Below are 14,714 nucleotides of genomic sequence, written 5' to 3' on the forward strand. Positions count from 1 at the left end.
TAACCTAGTTTCCAGAGACTTCCCAGGCGCAGTCAGTGGTTAAGACTTTGCCTTCCAATGCAGGGGGTGCAGGTTCAATCCCTGGTCAGGGAGCTAAGATCCCACATGCCTCGCGGCCAAAAAAAAAAAAAAAACCAAAACATAAAACAGAAGCAATATTGTAACAAATTCAATCAAGACATTAAAAATGGTCCACATCAAAAATAAATAAATAAATAAAATAACCTAGTTTCCACCTTTAGAAATGTGAATTCTAAAATTATGCTAAACCTGATCCTTTAAATACCATTTATATCAATCTGAATTTTGCAATTTTTAGCATCTTACTTACTTGGTACATTCTTCTAAAGACTGTACAAGCATTTGCTGGAAAGAACATATTTCTTCTAGATTTCCCATTAAATATGAAGTGTTTGCTGAACTTAACCTAGAGCCGAGAAAACAACAGGAGAAATAAGTGAGCAGTTTTACTTACGTTCCTCTCCTCTCCCAGCCCAGCACCCTATTAAAAGTCTAATAAACAAATTGCTCATGTCTATAGGAAACTGCTAATTCTGTTCCAGTAGCTCAGCCTCTATTCTCTGAAAATACGAAGGGACAGCCAAGGTGACGACTCTTTCACACTTGACACAATTATCTAACTTACTTCTCAGTGGTCTGCAGTGGCCGTAGATAGGTTGAAAGCACAGTCTGAAGTTCTTTAGAATATTCATTTTCTGTTTCCAAAATATTCTGTAGCACCTACAACAAATGATGAATAAATATTATTTGACACTGAGATGTATGAGCATTGGCAAGTTCATCACCATTGCTCAATTCACACTGTGGCTTCTATGTATACTAATTTGTTTACTATCACCAGTCACTCGCTGTGATTAACTACTGAATCCACGTAATGGACTGCTACCGAGGCCACACAACTGCCTTCATCTCACCGCCAAGCACACCTGACGCAGGTACACCTAGAATGAGGCCAGAACGAATTCAGCATCAGATAGGTAATGCCGAGTCCGTTTAGGAAAAAAGAAGGACCCACTGATACTCGCAACAGCGTGGATGACTCTCTACAACACTGTGTCGTGCAAAAGAAGCCATTCACAACAAGGACATTCCGCACAGTCCATCTACAGCAAGTCCAAGAACAGGCAAAACTAACCTATGATGGCAGAAATCAAAAGGCAGGGGTGGGAGGAGGTGACAAAGGGGAAAGGGGCATGAGATAAATTTCTGGAGTAATGGACAAGTTCTACATCATGGTTTGGGTAGCTGTGACACAGATACATATACCTATCAAAGCTCACTGACCTGTATTCTTAAAATCTATGCATTTTGACATATGGAAAGTCTATCAACTAAAAAAAAAACATGAAGTTTACCCTTTAGACGGCGTCTAGTAAATCTCAGTCCATTTCTGGGAACCTCAGACCTTCATTAGAGAAGATGATCAACTCAGATCATCCTATAAACATTAAAAATTAAAGGTCTACCAGTGTAAAGCAACCTTTATATAGCCACTATTGTATTTAAACATAGGAGGATAATTATAAATCAACCTTAACATAAAAATGTTTCCTGATACCCTATAGCAAATATAGCCAAAATCAGTTAACACCTCTTAAAAACATAAACACAAGTACAAAACAGCCGAACTAAAACACGTGCCCCTTTCCATCAGCGATCGCCGAGAGCAAATCTCCTCCCTGGACAGGGCGGGACGGCTCCGGGTCTGCAGGTGGAGGCTGATGGAGCCCAGGTGCAAAGGTGGCCTTCTACTAACTCCCGATGCACGCTACACTCTGGGCACGGAGCAAGGTGCCCTACCCATAGTATCTCCAATCCTCGCAAAAACCTTCCTCTTACAGAGGAAAAGAGTAAAAGCAGAGAGAGGTTAAGTAACTTATCCAGAGCCAGAATGTGAGCCTTCAGCTGACCCTGCACTGCCCCACGCTGCCTTCTCCAGCCACAGGCTAAGGGCTCCAGTGGAAGCAAGTAAGATCCCTTCCTCAGCTATGGTTTCCATCCCGCTCTGTTAGAGAGCCAGCATCTTCTTCAGTCAGAAAATCATACTATGTGTATTTTCCGAGGATCTACCGCATGCGCTAAAATGTGCTGTCCGTCTTCCAAAACTGACACATCATCCTAAATTAATCCTGCCGAAGAAATTATACAGAATAAAGGTATCAAACACACTTGGTTTTCTCCCACGATTTCTGATAATCAAAATGCATGTCTAAACGTTTAAGAAAAAAGCAATCATTAAGCTAGATTTAGATTTCAACACTAATACAAGCAACACGGATTATTATTCTGCTCACTGCTGTTTCCTGCATTCCCGAGGAGAGTACAGTCATTCATGAGTAAATGCAACCCTGATTCGATAACTCGCATACTACACTATGTAAGATGAAGAGAATCAGGCTCTTTCACTGACTCTCAGCTCTGGTTTCGCCCCTGAATGGACCTATTCACAGATGCCTGGTGGAGCGGGCGGAGGGGGAGGGGTTTCTCCAGGAGACCCTCCCTTTGCGGGGAAATGTGGGTGCTGACCTTACAGTTACAACGCCTCCCCTCAAAGAAATACTCAGTGGACCCAAGGGTCAAAAGGCTGGAGAACAGAGAGAACAGTGTGGCCCTGCCACTGCATCCCCACAGCATACACTTTAATCCACATCGTATCCTGCAAAATGACGTGAAGCAAACAAGCCAAGCGTCATGAGTCCCTGAGCTAAAACAAATTAAAGTTAAATCTGTCACAGGTGTGCAAGACAAAAAGCCCTTTCCTGATGTGAAAATGAACACTAAACTATGATTTCATGTCTCAGTTACAACCGTTAGGAACTGTTAGCAGCACTGCTTAGGACATGCTTGGACACCTCTACACCTGTTTTCTAAAACAGAAAACAGCTCCTGTGCGAGGGAAGAGGAAAATCCCTGCGTGGCAACATCAGGCGCACGGGCACGAGGAGAAGAAGAAAACGGCATTTCTTCCATCACAGCATGAAGCAGAGCAAGCAGATACAAAAGCTTCCCAGAGAATGTACCAGAAGCAATGCCAAAGAAAAGACTGCAGCGATTATGAAAGTTAAGGTGGTAAATTTCAACTACTAGTTGTAAACATGATCTTCAAATAAGTGCTCAAGTCAAGCTCTATAGTAATCCCACCCAAACCATCCAAGTTACACTTAGCTTTTCACAAACACACGACCAAGACTTGCTAAGTGAGTCATGCTGGCGCCAACCATCCACGCTGCCAGGAGGCCACATGTCCCTCCCCGAGGTCAGCGGCATGTCTGTGTGCTCCAGCCATCACCTGTCTCCCCTTTCTTGACTTCTGCACACTCTGGCTGCTGCAGGACCCCATGAGACCTCACAGCCCGGCTGCCACAGCTCCATCACACAAAGGCTGGTCCAGAGAACGCGAGCAGCTTTCACAGGAAGAGCAGCCTTTACTCGGCACCGTGAGGAACAGCCGGGCTGAGCCCAGCCGACACAAGCTCTCCCCGAGGCGGGAGGCGTGGAGAGCCCAGTCGGGTCAAACAATGGTGCCACACAGGAGGACGACATTGGGCAAGCCGCACAGACAATCCCTGAACTGTCAGCCGTTACAGCAAAGCAAAACAAAGGACCAACTCATTACCCTGCAGACCACAGAAACTCACTTCATTATTGCCGGCAAAGGGGCGTAGAGCAGCGCTCATTTTACAAATGAGTCACAACTTCCACTGCAAATTTTGGTAGCTGCCATATGTTCTATTTTATGTGTCATTGATAGTCCTTTAAAAATAAATAACTGATTTACGTGTAAGAGAAATAAACAGTAACATTAAGTCATCTGACCCAGAAACAATAAAAGATTATCATCGCAAACTAAAACCCAATTTCAAAACCATGAGCCTGGTTCAGAAACACAGTAGGAGACACTCAAGAATGGCACAGCTATTCTTACCCCTCTCCCACCCACCGAACTAGCCCCATGAACCACAAGGAAGAATAACCATCGCACGTTTCCTTTCAGCCTGGTCTATTTAAACTGTATTTTAGGGGTTAAAGTTTCAAAAAGTAAGAGAGGACTTGAGCGGCTCATAGCTCCCCGCCCCGAGGGAAAGCAGAGGAAGGAAGGCCAGGCAGGGCAGGAAGCTGTGTCTGCAGCCCTGCCCGCCCGCAGAGCCAGAGGCATGAGGACAGGGCTGCAGCCCACTCCCCACCCCCACTGGCAGCCACTGATCTAACGCAGCGTGCTGATTTCTGCGTGCTCTTAGCACTTCACGACATTAACTCGCAGAAAGAGTCTGAGGGGCGGGGCACGCAAAATGTGTATGTTACTGTACCTTTCAGAAGGAGTTATGTTATTTCAGTATTTCTAAACTTGGGAAGTCATGAGGTCTTGGGACGTGTTTCTTCCGAATGCTGAAGGTTTACTACACAAGAGCTCCAGCAGAAGCTGCAGGGCCGCTCTGGTCTGTGCCGGCCAGGGGCTGCCCTGGGAGCCAGCAGACCCGGGCGTGAGTCCCAGCTCTGCCATGTCTTCACCAAAGGGCTCTTACTGGTCTGTGACAGACACTCAGAGTCCACTCCCTGACTTCAGGTAGGAGGCAGCTTACAAACCTCCTCGGACTCTGCCTTCCAGCCCAAACCCGCGAAAGTCCTACTTGGAGCTCCGTCACGTGACTCCATTCTTCAGGACGTGACTAGTTCACAAGACGGCCTTTCCCACGACTGAACAGCTCAACTCTTTCTTCATTCACAGGCCAAGCCTCAGCTGCTACTCTACCCAGCTCCTGCTACCAGCGGGAAATCTCCATCTATATAAAACAAGGAAATTACATAAAAACAGTGGGAGCAGAATTTGTCACAGACACCAGCAGGCCCCTCGCCGTCGGTATGAATGTGGGTGGGATACAGGAGAGGAGGGCGCAGCTCCTCAGAGAGCGCAGGGAGCTGAGCTGCCCTGTCCCGGGTGAGAGCCATAATGGGCCTGAGCCTCTGTACAGGTCCCGGGCGGAGACACCAGACGTCAGGACTGAGAAGCAGTCTTGGCTAAGGTGGGCGAGGTAAAGGGACCATAAAGGATAAAAGAAGCCAAAGCAGTGCTTAGGTCAGTGTGGCTCTAGGCCAACCTCCAACCACCAGGCAGAGGCTCCAGGCAACTCCAGGAGCCAAGGGGATGGACGGGCACAGATTCGCTCTGGAGCACCGGAAAGGTCCGTGGAGGTTTCCTACAGCATTTTATGCAAGATGCACGTCTATTCTGAACATTTATTAAAACCACTGATTGCTACCTATTATATTTGCAATCTTTCAAAGACAAAGCTACCTTGCCTTTTCATTGTACTCCGGGGAGTAGAAGCAAACAATGCCTCATTTGCTGTCCATAGATAAGGAGTACTGATGTAACCCTGGAAAATAAAGCCACAGTGCATCACAGGACACGGAAGGCCATAAGGACCCATATCTTCCCAGATGGACATATTTAAGAAACCTCGTTCTCTACTGGTGACATCCCCTAAAAGGGGTGTCAAAAGACCATTCACTCCCTCTGGGGGTGGCATCTAGCTTCTAGAAGAGAAGGACTTTCTCTGATCTCCACCAGGAAAGGCGTCTGCTACCAGGCTGTAGACGCAGTCAACTCCTTTCATTGTCAAACCCATCAAGCTCGGGCAGGTGACAAACATGTTCCCTTTCACTGTATGATCCTGTCGCCCTTGACTCCAGCCCTCCCAGGTAATTAATCCTCAAATGGGATGCTTGTTGGCAAATGGGCCTAATGCCCCCAAGGCTTCTAAACACTCTTCCTAATAACCATGAAAACCTCTTAAGGGCCAACATTTCACCAGGCACCTTAAGGCCCACTGCTAATCCTCGCAACAACACTACAAGGCCAAGGCCAGCATTTGCAACGTCCTTTTACAAACACATGACTGTGCGAGCAGCTGGGGGGCTTCTGCCAGGCCAGCCCCCCAAGAGGACGCCCAAACACTACACACAAAGCCAGAGCACCCCTCCCCCCAGAACCTAAAGAAGGGCTCTCCGGACCATTCACTGACCTAAGCCTGAAGACAGGCTGACCTCAAACACCTTCACATTAGAAAACAAAGTTAACAGTGCTGGCTGGCTTTGCCACAAAAACTAATCAACTCTTCACTTAAAGCAAAGCTACGGGTTTTTTCTTCCATCATGACTCTCCGTGTCTGAGGCCCGGACTCCCCCACCTGAGGTCTCTAACGCCCTGCTGACATTTCCAGCACAGTCTGGGCTCTGGTGCCAAAGTAATCCTCCAAACATCTCTATTACTTGCATTATCAAGTAATGAGATTCTGCCACACTGTCTGGCACACTTCCTTCTACTTGCAGGGACAACATTTTTACATAATTACATCACATTATCTATGTAATTTTATGTTCTGCTTACTGCACCTAAAATGAATATTTGACATTTTTTAAAGCTTCATGTGCATTTTTAAGAATTATAAATGGATGTACTGCTGGCGTCTGAACCATTCTTGTACTGCTACATATTTAGGTTGCTTGCAACTTATTGTTGTAACAAAGCATCCTATGAAAACACCCTTGAACAAGCATCTCTGAATACCTTTCAGGTAACTTTTCTGGGGTGGATTTCAAGAAGTAGAATTACCACATTAAAGGGCTTGAGTGTTTATAGAATTCCATGAACAGCTGCCATATTACTTTGGAGAAACAGTTCCTGGTTCTGCACGTGAGGAATGTGGAAGTCGTCACTCCACCCTAACAACAAGTAAAAAGCTCAACAGACTGAAAATCGACAACTCTTCTCGAGTCCATAAGGGGAGGGGACACAAGGCTACTGCCCCCAAGATGTCGCACTGCCTGGAGCAGAGATGCTGGGGTGGGAAGACCTGGGCTGTAGTTGATGACGTGCTAGAGGCTCAGTGCAGACCAGCCTGAGCTATAAACCCTGGGGGGACACAGTCACGGGGGACCCGTACCCCCAGTATCAGGAAATTTACCTCTAGGAGCTCAACCAGGTACCCAAAGTAAATATCAGAGAAAAGTCGACAATCTGGATGATTCCAACTATAAGGCAATAAGAAGATTAGTGACTGCCAGAGGTAGGGGTTAGGGTGGGGAGGAAAGAAGCCGCAAAGCACAGAGGATTTTTAGGGCAGTGACATACTTGACACTGTAATGATGAATACACGCGCGCACAGAGAGTGAACGTTAAAGTAAGCTGGGGAGTCTGGATGAGTGTGCTGTCAGGGCGGGTCCATCCTCGGTGAACAATGTCCCATCTGGTGAGTGATGCTGGTAATGAGGCAGGGTGTGTGGGGGGGGGGGGGAAGAGGGTACGTGGGTAGTCTAGCTCCCTCTCAAGTCTACCGTCAATTTAAAACTGCCGTAAAATAATAAAAGTCCTATTTAACAAAGTGTCCAAAGAACGAAAGAAAACTATGCTTAAAGAATTTTTTAAAGTATAAGAACAATGACTCAAATACAGTCTGTACTGAACTATAAAAATAATCAAATGGAAATTACGAATTGAAAGGTAGGCACTCAAGATCAGATTTGAGCTAGCAAAAGCAATAATTAGCAAACACAAAAAACTCCCTAGAACGGAAGGGAAGAATGAAGAAAAATGAACAGCACCTCAGAGACCTGCAGAAGGCCAGCATGTCTGCCAACACGTGCACGGGGCGGGGGGCCTGGTCCCGGAAGGGGAGGAGAGAGAGGTGACGCACGGCCATAAGTCACTAGGAGCCACTTCCTGCTCCCCAGTCTTGACCATCACATGACGGCGGAACTTCCTCACGGTCTCTTGACCTCCACGTGTTTGTGCCTCCACCTAGAATGCTCTCCTGTGCTCCCCACTGACCCCAAGTGGAGAGCTAAATCTTTCACAGGTCATCAGCCCACACTGGTCTCACCTCCTAGAAAGTGTTCTTATCTCTCAGTGGGGTTAAAGATATCTGTACTTCTGCAGTTTTCTGTGAAAACAGAACTATACAAGGAAGTGCGAAAAGTTTAACACATTATCTATTCTATTTGTTCTGCGTGTCATACTGTGCCCCACATTTTACTTTTCTGTATAATTTATAAATATGGAATTCAGGAAAGCTGAAACTGACTCCTGGCTTCGTCACTAACCAGTTCTGTTCACTGCAAAGTGAGAGTGCTATATGCCGAAAGATGGTTCCCGCGAGCTCTATACGTCGATGTCCGTCACGACCGCAATTTTAACATGCGCTGTTCATTCATAGAGCTTTAGGTAAACAACCGTTTGGATGTGATTCTGAAGCCAAGGCGTTTCCCCATCATCCAGAATGAAAGAGTTGGCTGACTCCAAGACAACAGCACATGTGACACAAAGGCTCTTCTCCCTGTGTAAGCGCAGTTAAAGAAGGAAATCTAAAGCAGCACTGGTTACGTTTCAGTCCAGAGAGGACTGCACGACACACAGTGCCGAAGAAAACAACCCACCAGGGTTTCTAGAAAAGCACGGCTACCTACTTTTACAAAACACCCAATGGAAGCAGGGTCCCCGGAGACCAGCGCAGTGCTGCTGGCACCAGTTCACACAGCACCGACTGCTTTCCTCTGATACAATTATCTGGACAGACACCAGTGCAAGAGGAGGCTCCCCCTCTGTGGCACGTCACTGTGGATGAGGAGTGCGCTGCTCGCTGCAGCCTCCCCCGGAAAAGAAAGCAACGCCTCACCTGAGAATGTGCACGAAGAAAAGGCAGCTCCGTAAGTTGAAAGTTTTCCCCCTAACAAACCCTGAAGCGGCACAGGACCCCACACATAACGCATTCCACGCACTGAAGAGCACACATGTGCGCAGAGCCACGTCCCAGGAACAAACCCCCAAGAGACAAAGATTCGAATGAGGAGGGTTTGGAGAGCAGAGCTCGGCCAGGAAAGGCAGGCGCCCTGAGCCCTCGGGGCACAGGTTTTATGTGCCAGCGGGGGTCGGAGTCCAGATGAGGCCAGTGAAGAGCGCTAACGAGAACGGGGACAGACCAGTGAGACGGTGGAGAGATTCAAGGGAAGGAGGTGACCAACACGAGGAGAGGGGAGGCCACGGGCCACCAGGGGTGCGCTCAGCGGCCTGGCGCACGAAGACCGGGCAGCAGAAGAGGTACAGAAGTGAAGTCCTGCAAAGAGGAGGCCACGGATCGGGGGCAGGTGTTGAGAGGAAACACCGACGGGGAAGGGTTCCTGCCGTTCTCTTCACCGCTGTGTAAGCAACACCTTTAGCAGGGCCTGGCAGAGCGAGCCCCTGACAAATCCTTAAGAAATGAACGAGGGTCCCCAAGGCCAACTTGCACTGCAAGATTTGGGGGCAAATGCGTAGGAGAGAGCTGAGCGCGCAGCCCCAGGTCACTGGTTCAGGTCTGCACGACTCTGCACCATCTCTTCATAAAAGCACCGGAGACGGAACGCTCGTGATGAAAGGGCTGCTGCCAGGAAACGCTCAGCAGCCACTACTTTACTTCAGATCCTCAAAGGTCTCGTGGCTCAGATTTACATCTCCAATCAAGAAAATAAAGAAGACTGGGAGTGGGGAAAGAAATAACTAAGTAAGTGCACACTTCCCACAGAATTCAAAACATAGCTGTGTTTAGAAAGTTCACCTTGCTGGCTTATCACACCAGGTAGATATACACCGGCAATGTAAAATTTACCCAAATCTAGACTATCATTTCCCATTTCCAGCAGATGGAACAGTTCAGGAAAAAGGAGGTTTGGATTAGATATTAGATTTAATGCCACAGGTACTTTTTAAGCTCACAAACTGCTCAAGTTTCAAAATGCAGCAAATTTTAGGATTCTGAAACCCTTGTCTTCACTATGTACAATGTCTACACACTCTCCTCTAATTTCATGCTATTTGATATATATACACATATCAATCCCAGAAAAGACTACGTTAACATACAAAATGAACTAGAAACTGTACTGATCTGGAAAACTGACCGTCTACTCCCAGTATGAATATAATGGCCTCTGACGCACATAAAACCTGTAAATCACATTATGCACCTTTTAGAATCCCAGTGTTGAAGAGCTGTAACCGCATGGGGAAATAATCACAACGCCCAGCTATGCAATAAGAACAGGGTACTATTCCACACCACATTCATACAAAACTACAAGAGTATTACAGAAATACGTAGAGGTCAGAAGGAAACAGAGCAGAATAGTAACGGTGGTTGTATCTGTGTGGCGGACGATACGTGATTTTTATATCCTTCCTCCCTCTCTAGGCAGTTTACCTACATTCTACACTGCTCAGTTTTAGAGACATTCAAAAAAACAAGTTATTCTTCAAAACTGTTTTGCGATTACTCACCACGTTGTAATAGCTTTTGTTAATGGCAGTTGTATCAAATCCTTTGGGAGGGCTCTTCAAGGCTCCAGATTTGGGTGACACGGGCTTTTCTGAAATAAAGACGTAGGGCAGGTTTACGGCTCCACCCTAGAGAGGACCACGCGCGGCAGCCCCGCACGACCCCAGCTTCTGGGCCCAAATGAGCCCCCAGTCCAACGGGCGGCGGGACAGAAGCCCGTGCAGCCAGCAGGTCCCCAGCCCCATCTCCACCACACGGTCGGCTCCCTGAGCTCAGAGGCCTCCACAGCCGTGCCTCCAGCCCGTCCTCCCAGCCCAGGCTGAAAATCTGACAGATTATGCACCACTGCTGTCAACCAACAACAAAGAACTAATCTATAAGCTACACATGCAGCTCAGGCGTGCAGTACGGGTGAATTATTAGGCCCAGAGCATCAGAGACAACGTTGGCAGACACGTAACAATATTAAGACATCAAGACCCACAGGCTGGACTGTATTTGGAGGGATCCAGGTCACTCAGGATGCAGAAGTCCCTCTAAACAAGGGCAACAGACAGAGAAGGAGAGCCACCCCACACAGGGCAACAAGAAAAAAACCTCACTGCCTTAGGAGCCTCCACACCAGGGACGACAAGGAAAGCGGTCACGGTTACTGCAAGGATTCAAGTACTGAACATTACATGGCTTTCATCCAATTCAAGAGAGATTTATTCAGAATAGGTACTGAAGAAGCGCTTGCCAACTGATTCCTTGGCACTCTGTGTGTGTGTGTGTGTGTGTGTGTGTGTGTGTCTGTCACTGAGGTTCTGTGGGGAGGGTGTGTCTGTCACTGAGGTTCTGTGGGGTGCGTCTATCACTGGTTCTCCAAGGCCACATCAGAGTGGGGCTGGTGGGGAGGAAAGGAGAAACTGTGAGGAGCACTGCCTGGGGGCCTCGGTCTGTACGACCCCCTTCCTCCCTTGCCCCCTCTGCGGGGCCCTGCTGTACACGTGGCTGCCGGGGCCCCTCCGGCGTGTTAGGTAAAAGCATGCTGAGCACACCTGTCCAGAATCTCTCTCTTTAGGCAGCATTTCCCTCCCACCCCAAACACTCCTGAGCTCCGGGTCCCTAATTCCAACTGCTCAATATCTCCATTATCTTCTCAGCAACAGAAACCCCAAAAATGCCCAAAGCAAAACGTACTGTCTCTAGCTGTGGGTCCCCCTCCTCCTATGGAGCTGTTTACCTAAATCTTCTTTCAATGCCTCATTGTAAGGGCTTTCCAAACAGCTGAAAATAACGAACAAAACAGAAGGTGTTATTCCTAGTTGAAAGAATTCTCTCTGCCCATGGGATGGAAGCAGAACACCACAGAAAATAAACTACTTCTAAACCATGAGAAATACAAAGAGGAAAACCAATCTAGTCTAGCTAATACACTTTGCTTCCCAATCTTGTATCTGCAGCTAAGCATTTAACTGTGGAAGAAAAAACTACGACGTTTCCATCCGAAGAAAACAATGCCTTTTCATCTTTAAAATCTGCAATTTGGGGGAAGCATATGCAACGACAGTAAAGGGAGGTGGCTGAAGCCTAAATTACCGCCCCGGGGATCATAAACAGCACATGGTGGAGGAAGACACACAGCAACACGGGTGCAAGCAAGGTTAATTCATGAGAATGACTTGAATCTGCTTTAGATTTTTTAAAAGCAAATAACTTGCCAACTGCCTCATTTTACTTAAACTTAAGACATACCTCACAACATCACGGTTAATAAAATTCAGTCGATTTACTATGAGAACTACAAGGAAGAAGCTTTTTCAAAAGCAAGCTCCAATCTACTAATATTCTATAAAAATAAGGGACAGGCAGAAGAGACCCAGACAAATCAAGGTTTAAGTCCAAAGAGGTTGTCTTTTCTCCCTCAGAAAAAGGAAGCATACAATGTGCTGGTCGCTAAACGGAAACTTCTGGGCTGGGAGGCGTCACGAACACACGCCTGAAGCCTTGGGTCCAGACGCTCAATGAGCTGTCACACGAAGGAGCCGCCAGCACGCCCTCTGCAGAAGGTGCGACTGCCGCCGTGCCACCTGCGGGAGACCCGGGAGGGCAGCGCTGGCTAGCGCTCCAGGCCCAGGCTCCAGGGACAGTCGTCCGTGGTGGCGGGGCGAGGAGAAGCGCAGGACCCCTGCGAGCCTCGGGTGGCCTCTAGCGCCTCCACCAGAGAAAACTTTGAAGTGTCAGTGCAACATAACAGAGGCCAGGTCATGGGCACGCATAACAGAGGAAAATGCACAGGAAACATATTAGAAAATACTCAGCCTTCCCCGTACCCTAAGAAAAACAAGACATTGTTCTGGCCCATCCAATGGCTAAAATAGATTCCACTCACTGGGACGAGGGGGGGGAGCCAGGAAGACAGCACAGCGCCGCCTTCCAGGGCCGACGGACGCAACACGTGCCCCCCTTTCTCGCAATAAATGTTCAAAAACGCCGATAACAACAGAAGCTAAACACAGATGTGCTAAACGAAGAGGGGGATGGGGACCACCCCCACCAGGTGCCCAAAGTAAAGGAGGCCGCAAAGCACCGGCAGTGGTGGGAGCTGCCCTGCGGCCGGGCTGCAACCAGTGCTGTTACAGGACTGCCCCGTCCCACCGGGCGGAGCTCTGGTGACCCGCACGGCTAACGAAAGAAAGCCTAGAGACTTCTGTCCGCCGGCCAGAGAAGCAACTAGGAAGTGTGCTGGCCACTCAGGGATGGGGGACACAGCCTGTGAGAAACCAAACCAAGGCTGACCCTGCCAAGCATGCAGTCCAAGGCCACACCATCTCCTGCAGGACCACCAGGATTTGCCAAGGGCAAGAAAGCTCTCGGGGCCCGGAGGAAGCCAATGTCAGCTGTCTCTGTAGGTACTTCTGCAACCCAGGGTACAGAGGTACCCACTGAACAACCATCCACCAAAGAGCAGTCCATAAAATAAAGCACAAGCTCATGAAGAATGAACCACCAAGAGAGTGTAAACAGAAAACATACGAGGGAACCAGTCCCCGAGATGTAGAAATTAACAGGATAATCTAGGAGGCTGTACAGCAAATGTGCTTAAAATGCCTGGAAAGAAATTAGGACCATAATGAATTAAAAAGGCATCATGAAAATGAAGAGCATCCGGAAAAGAATGAAACAACTTCTAGAAATGAATACGATGGTCACTAAAACGAAAATCTTGGTGGACAGGTAAACAGGGCAGTGAGGAGGGAACAGGGAAGGGAAAGATCTGAGGAATGGACTCCAAGTGAGTGTGGTCCAGTGAAGCAAAGAAACGAAAGCATGAAAAGCGGATTAAAAGCCACGGAGGGTAAAATCTAACCGGATGTTCAGGAGACAACAAAGCAAACGAGCAGGCAGCGTTACTTTCCAGAAACAGCAAGTTCTCGCGTCCTGGGCTAGGGCAGCACGGCAGCCCTACACAGTCACCCCTCCACCCCCGGGGGGCGGCCCTGCCGCTGGCGATGCTCCCAGAGGCAAAGGCAGTCACACCCCGGCCACCTCAGGGCCCAGCTATCGTGGGCTTTTCTTCCGCCTCTTTCTGGAAGGGTAACGGCTCCCTCTCGTCATCCCTCATTTCCCTCTGCCTCTCCTGTCCGAAGGTTTCACAGCCCTGCTTTCTGCGCTGGTGGCGGCCCTCCCGCCAGGCTGTGTGCACTGACCCCTCGGAGCCCACGGGCGACGCTCAGCCCTGAGGACAACTCCAACTCTGGCTCCCGCTTCTGAGTCTCCACTGTTTGTCACCCGGCCTGGAAACCATTCTCCCATCCCCGGTCAGGCTCCCCAGGGGTTAAGCCCCACGGTCACTGGTTTCTGTGCTGCCAGTTTCCTCAACCCTGTACTCCTTCCTATTGGCTTTCAACTGCTGAGCGTCTTCCTGGTTCATTTAGCGACAATCTGTCCCTGTGGACTCTCCTGAACCTCGGTCTGACCCTCTGTTACAGAGATCTCCAAGTGTGCACAGGAGTGGGGAGAACCCCACACACGTGTGCCCCTGCTGAGCCTGTACCCCGGCTGCTCTCATACCCTCTTTCCTCCTGGAAGCCTCACAGCAAAGCCCACCAACACTTCCGTGTCCACCCTACTCAGAGGGATCTCCTCTTTAATTAAAATCCCAACATCAGGCACTTATCACACCTGACAAATTCCTAATAATTCCTTAATATTATCTGATGCAAGTCCATATTCAAATTTCCCGGTCGGTTACAACATGACTTTTGTAGTTGGCTTATCTGAATTAGGAACTAAATAAGATCTACACCATGCATGGGGGCTGCTCTGCCCTAAGCCTTCTTTATCCTTTCAAAGCCCCTCCTCTCTTTACTTAACGCCAGCAGGGAGCACAGGGCACCGCCC

The 14,714-nt window shown here is 48.5% G+C and overlaps 1 protein-coding gene across 22 annotated transcripts in view; it reads right to left on the reverse strand.

Annotated features, from left to right (window-relative positions):
• ARHGEF7 (Rho guanine nucleotide exchange factor 7) overlaps positions 1-14,714 on the reverse strand; it is a 97,915-nt gene that overhangs the window by 40,277 nt on the left and 42,924 nt on the right. For 17 of the 22 annotated variants that reach the window (XR_016388631.1, XR_016388632.1, XM_089899352.1 and 14 more), the window contains 3 exons: positions 10,331-10,419; positions 647-741; positions 332-427 (listed from right to left, as the gene is read on the reverse strand). Coding sequence is in view for 20 of the 22 variants with exons in the window: in XM_089899352.1 (XP_089755478.1) it covers positions 332-427; positions 647-741; positions 10,331-10,419 (280 nt within the window). In the remaining 2 variants the exon portion in view is untranslated. Of the gene's footprint in view, positions 1-331; positions 428-646; positions 742-3,310; positions 4,640-10,330; positions 10,420-14,714 lie in introns of those variants that run through there. The other 5 variants (XM_089899357.1, XM_089899355.1, XM_089899356.1 and 2 more) reach the window with 3 other exon arrangements.

This window comes from Delphinapterus leucas, chromosome 18, assembly GCF_059928025.1.
Source record: "Delphinapterus leucas isolate spDelLeu-1000000601 "Yukka" chromosome 18, BTC_Dleu_Yukka2, whole genome shotgun sequence".
Taxonomy (NCBI): Eukaryota; Metazoa; Chordata; class Mammalia; order Artiodactyla; family Monodontidae; genus Delphinapterus; species Delphinapterus leucas.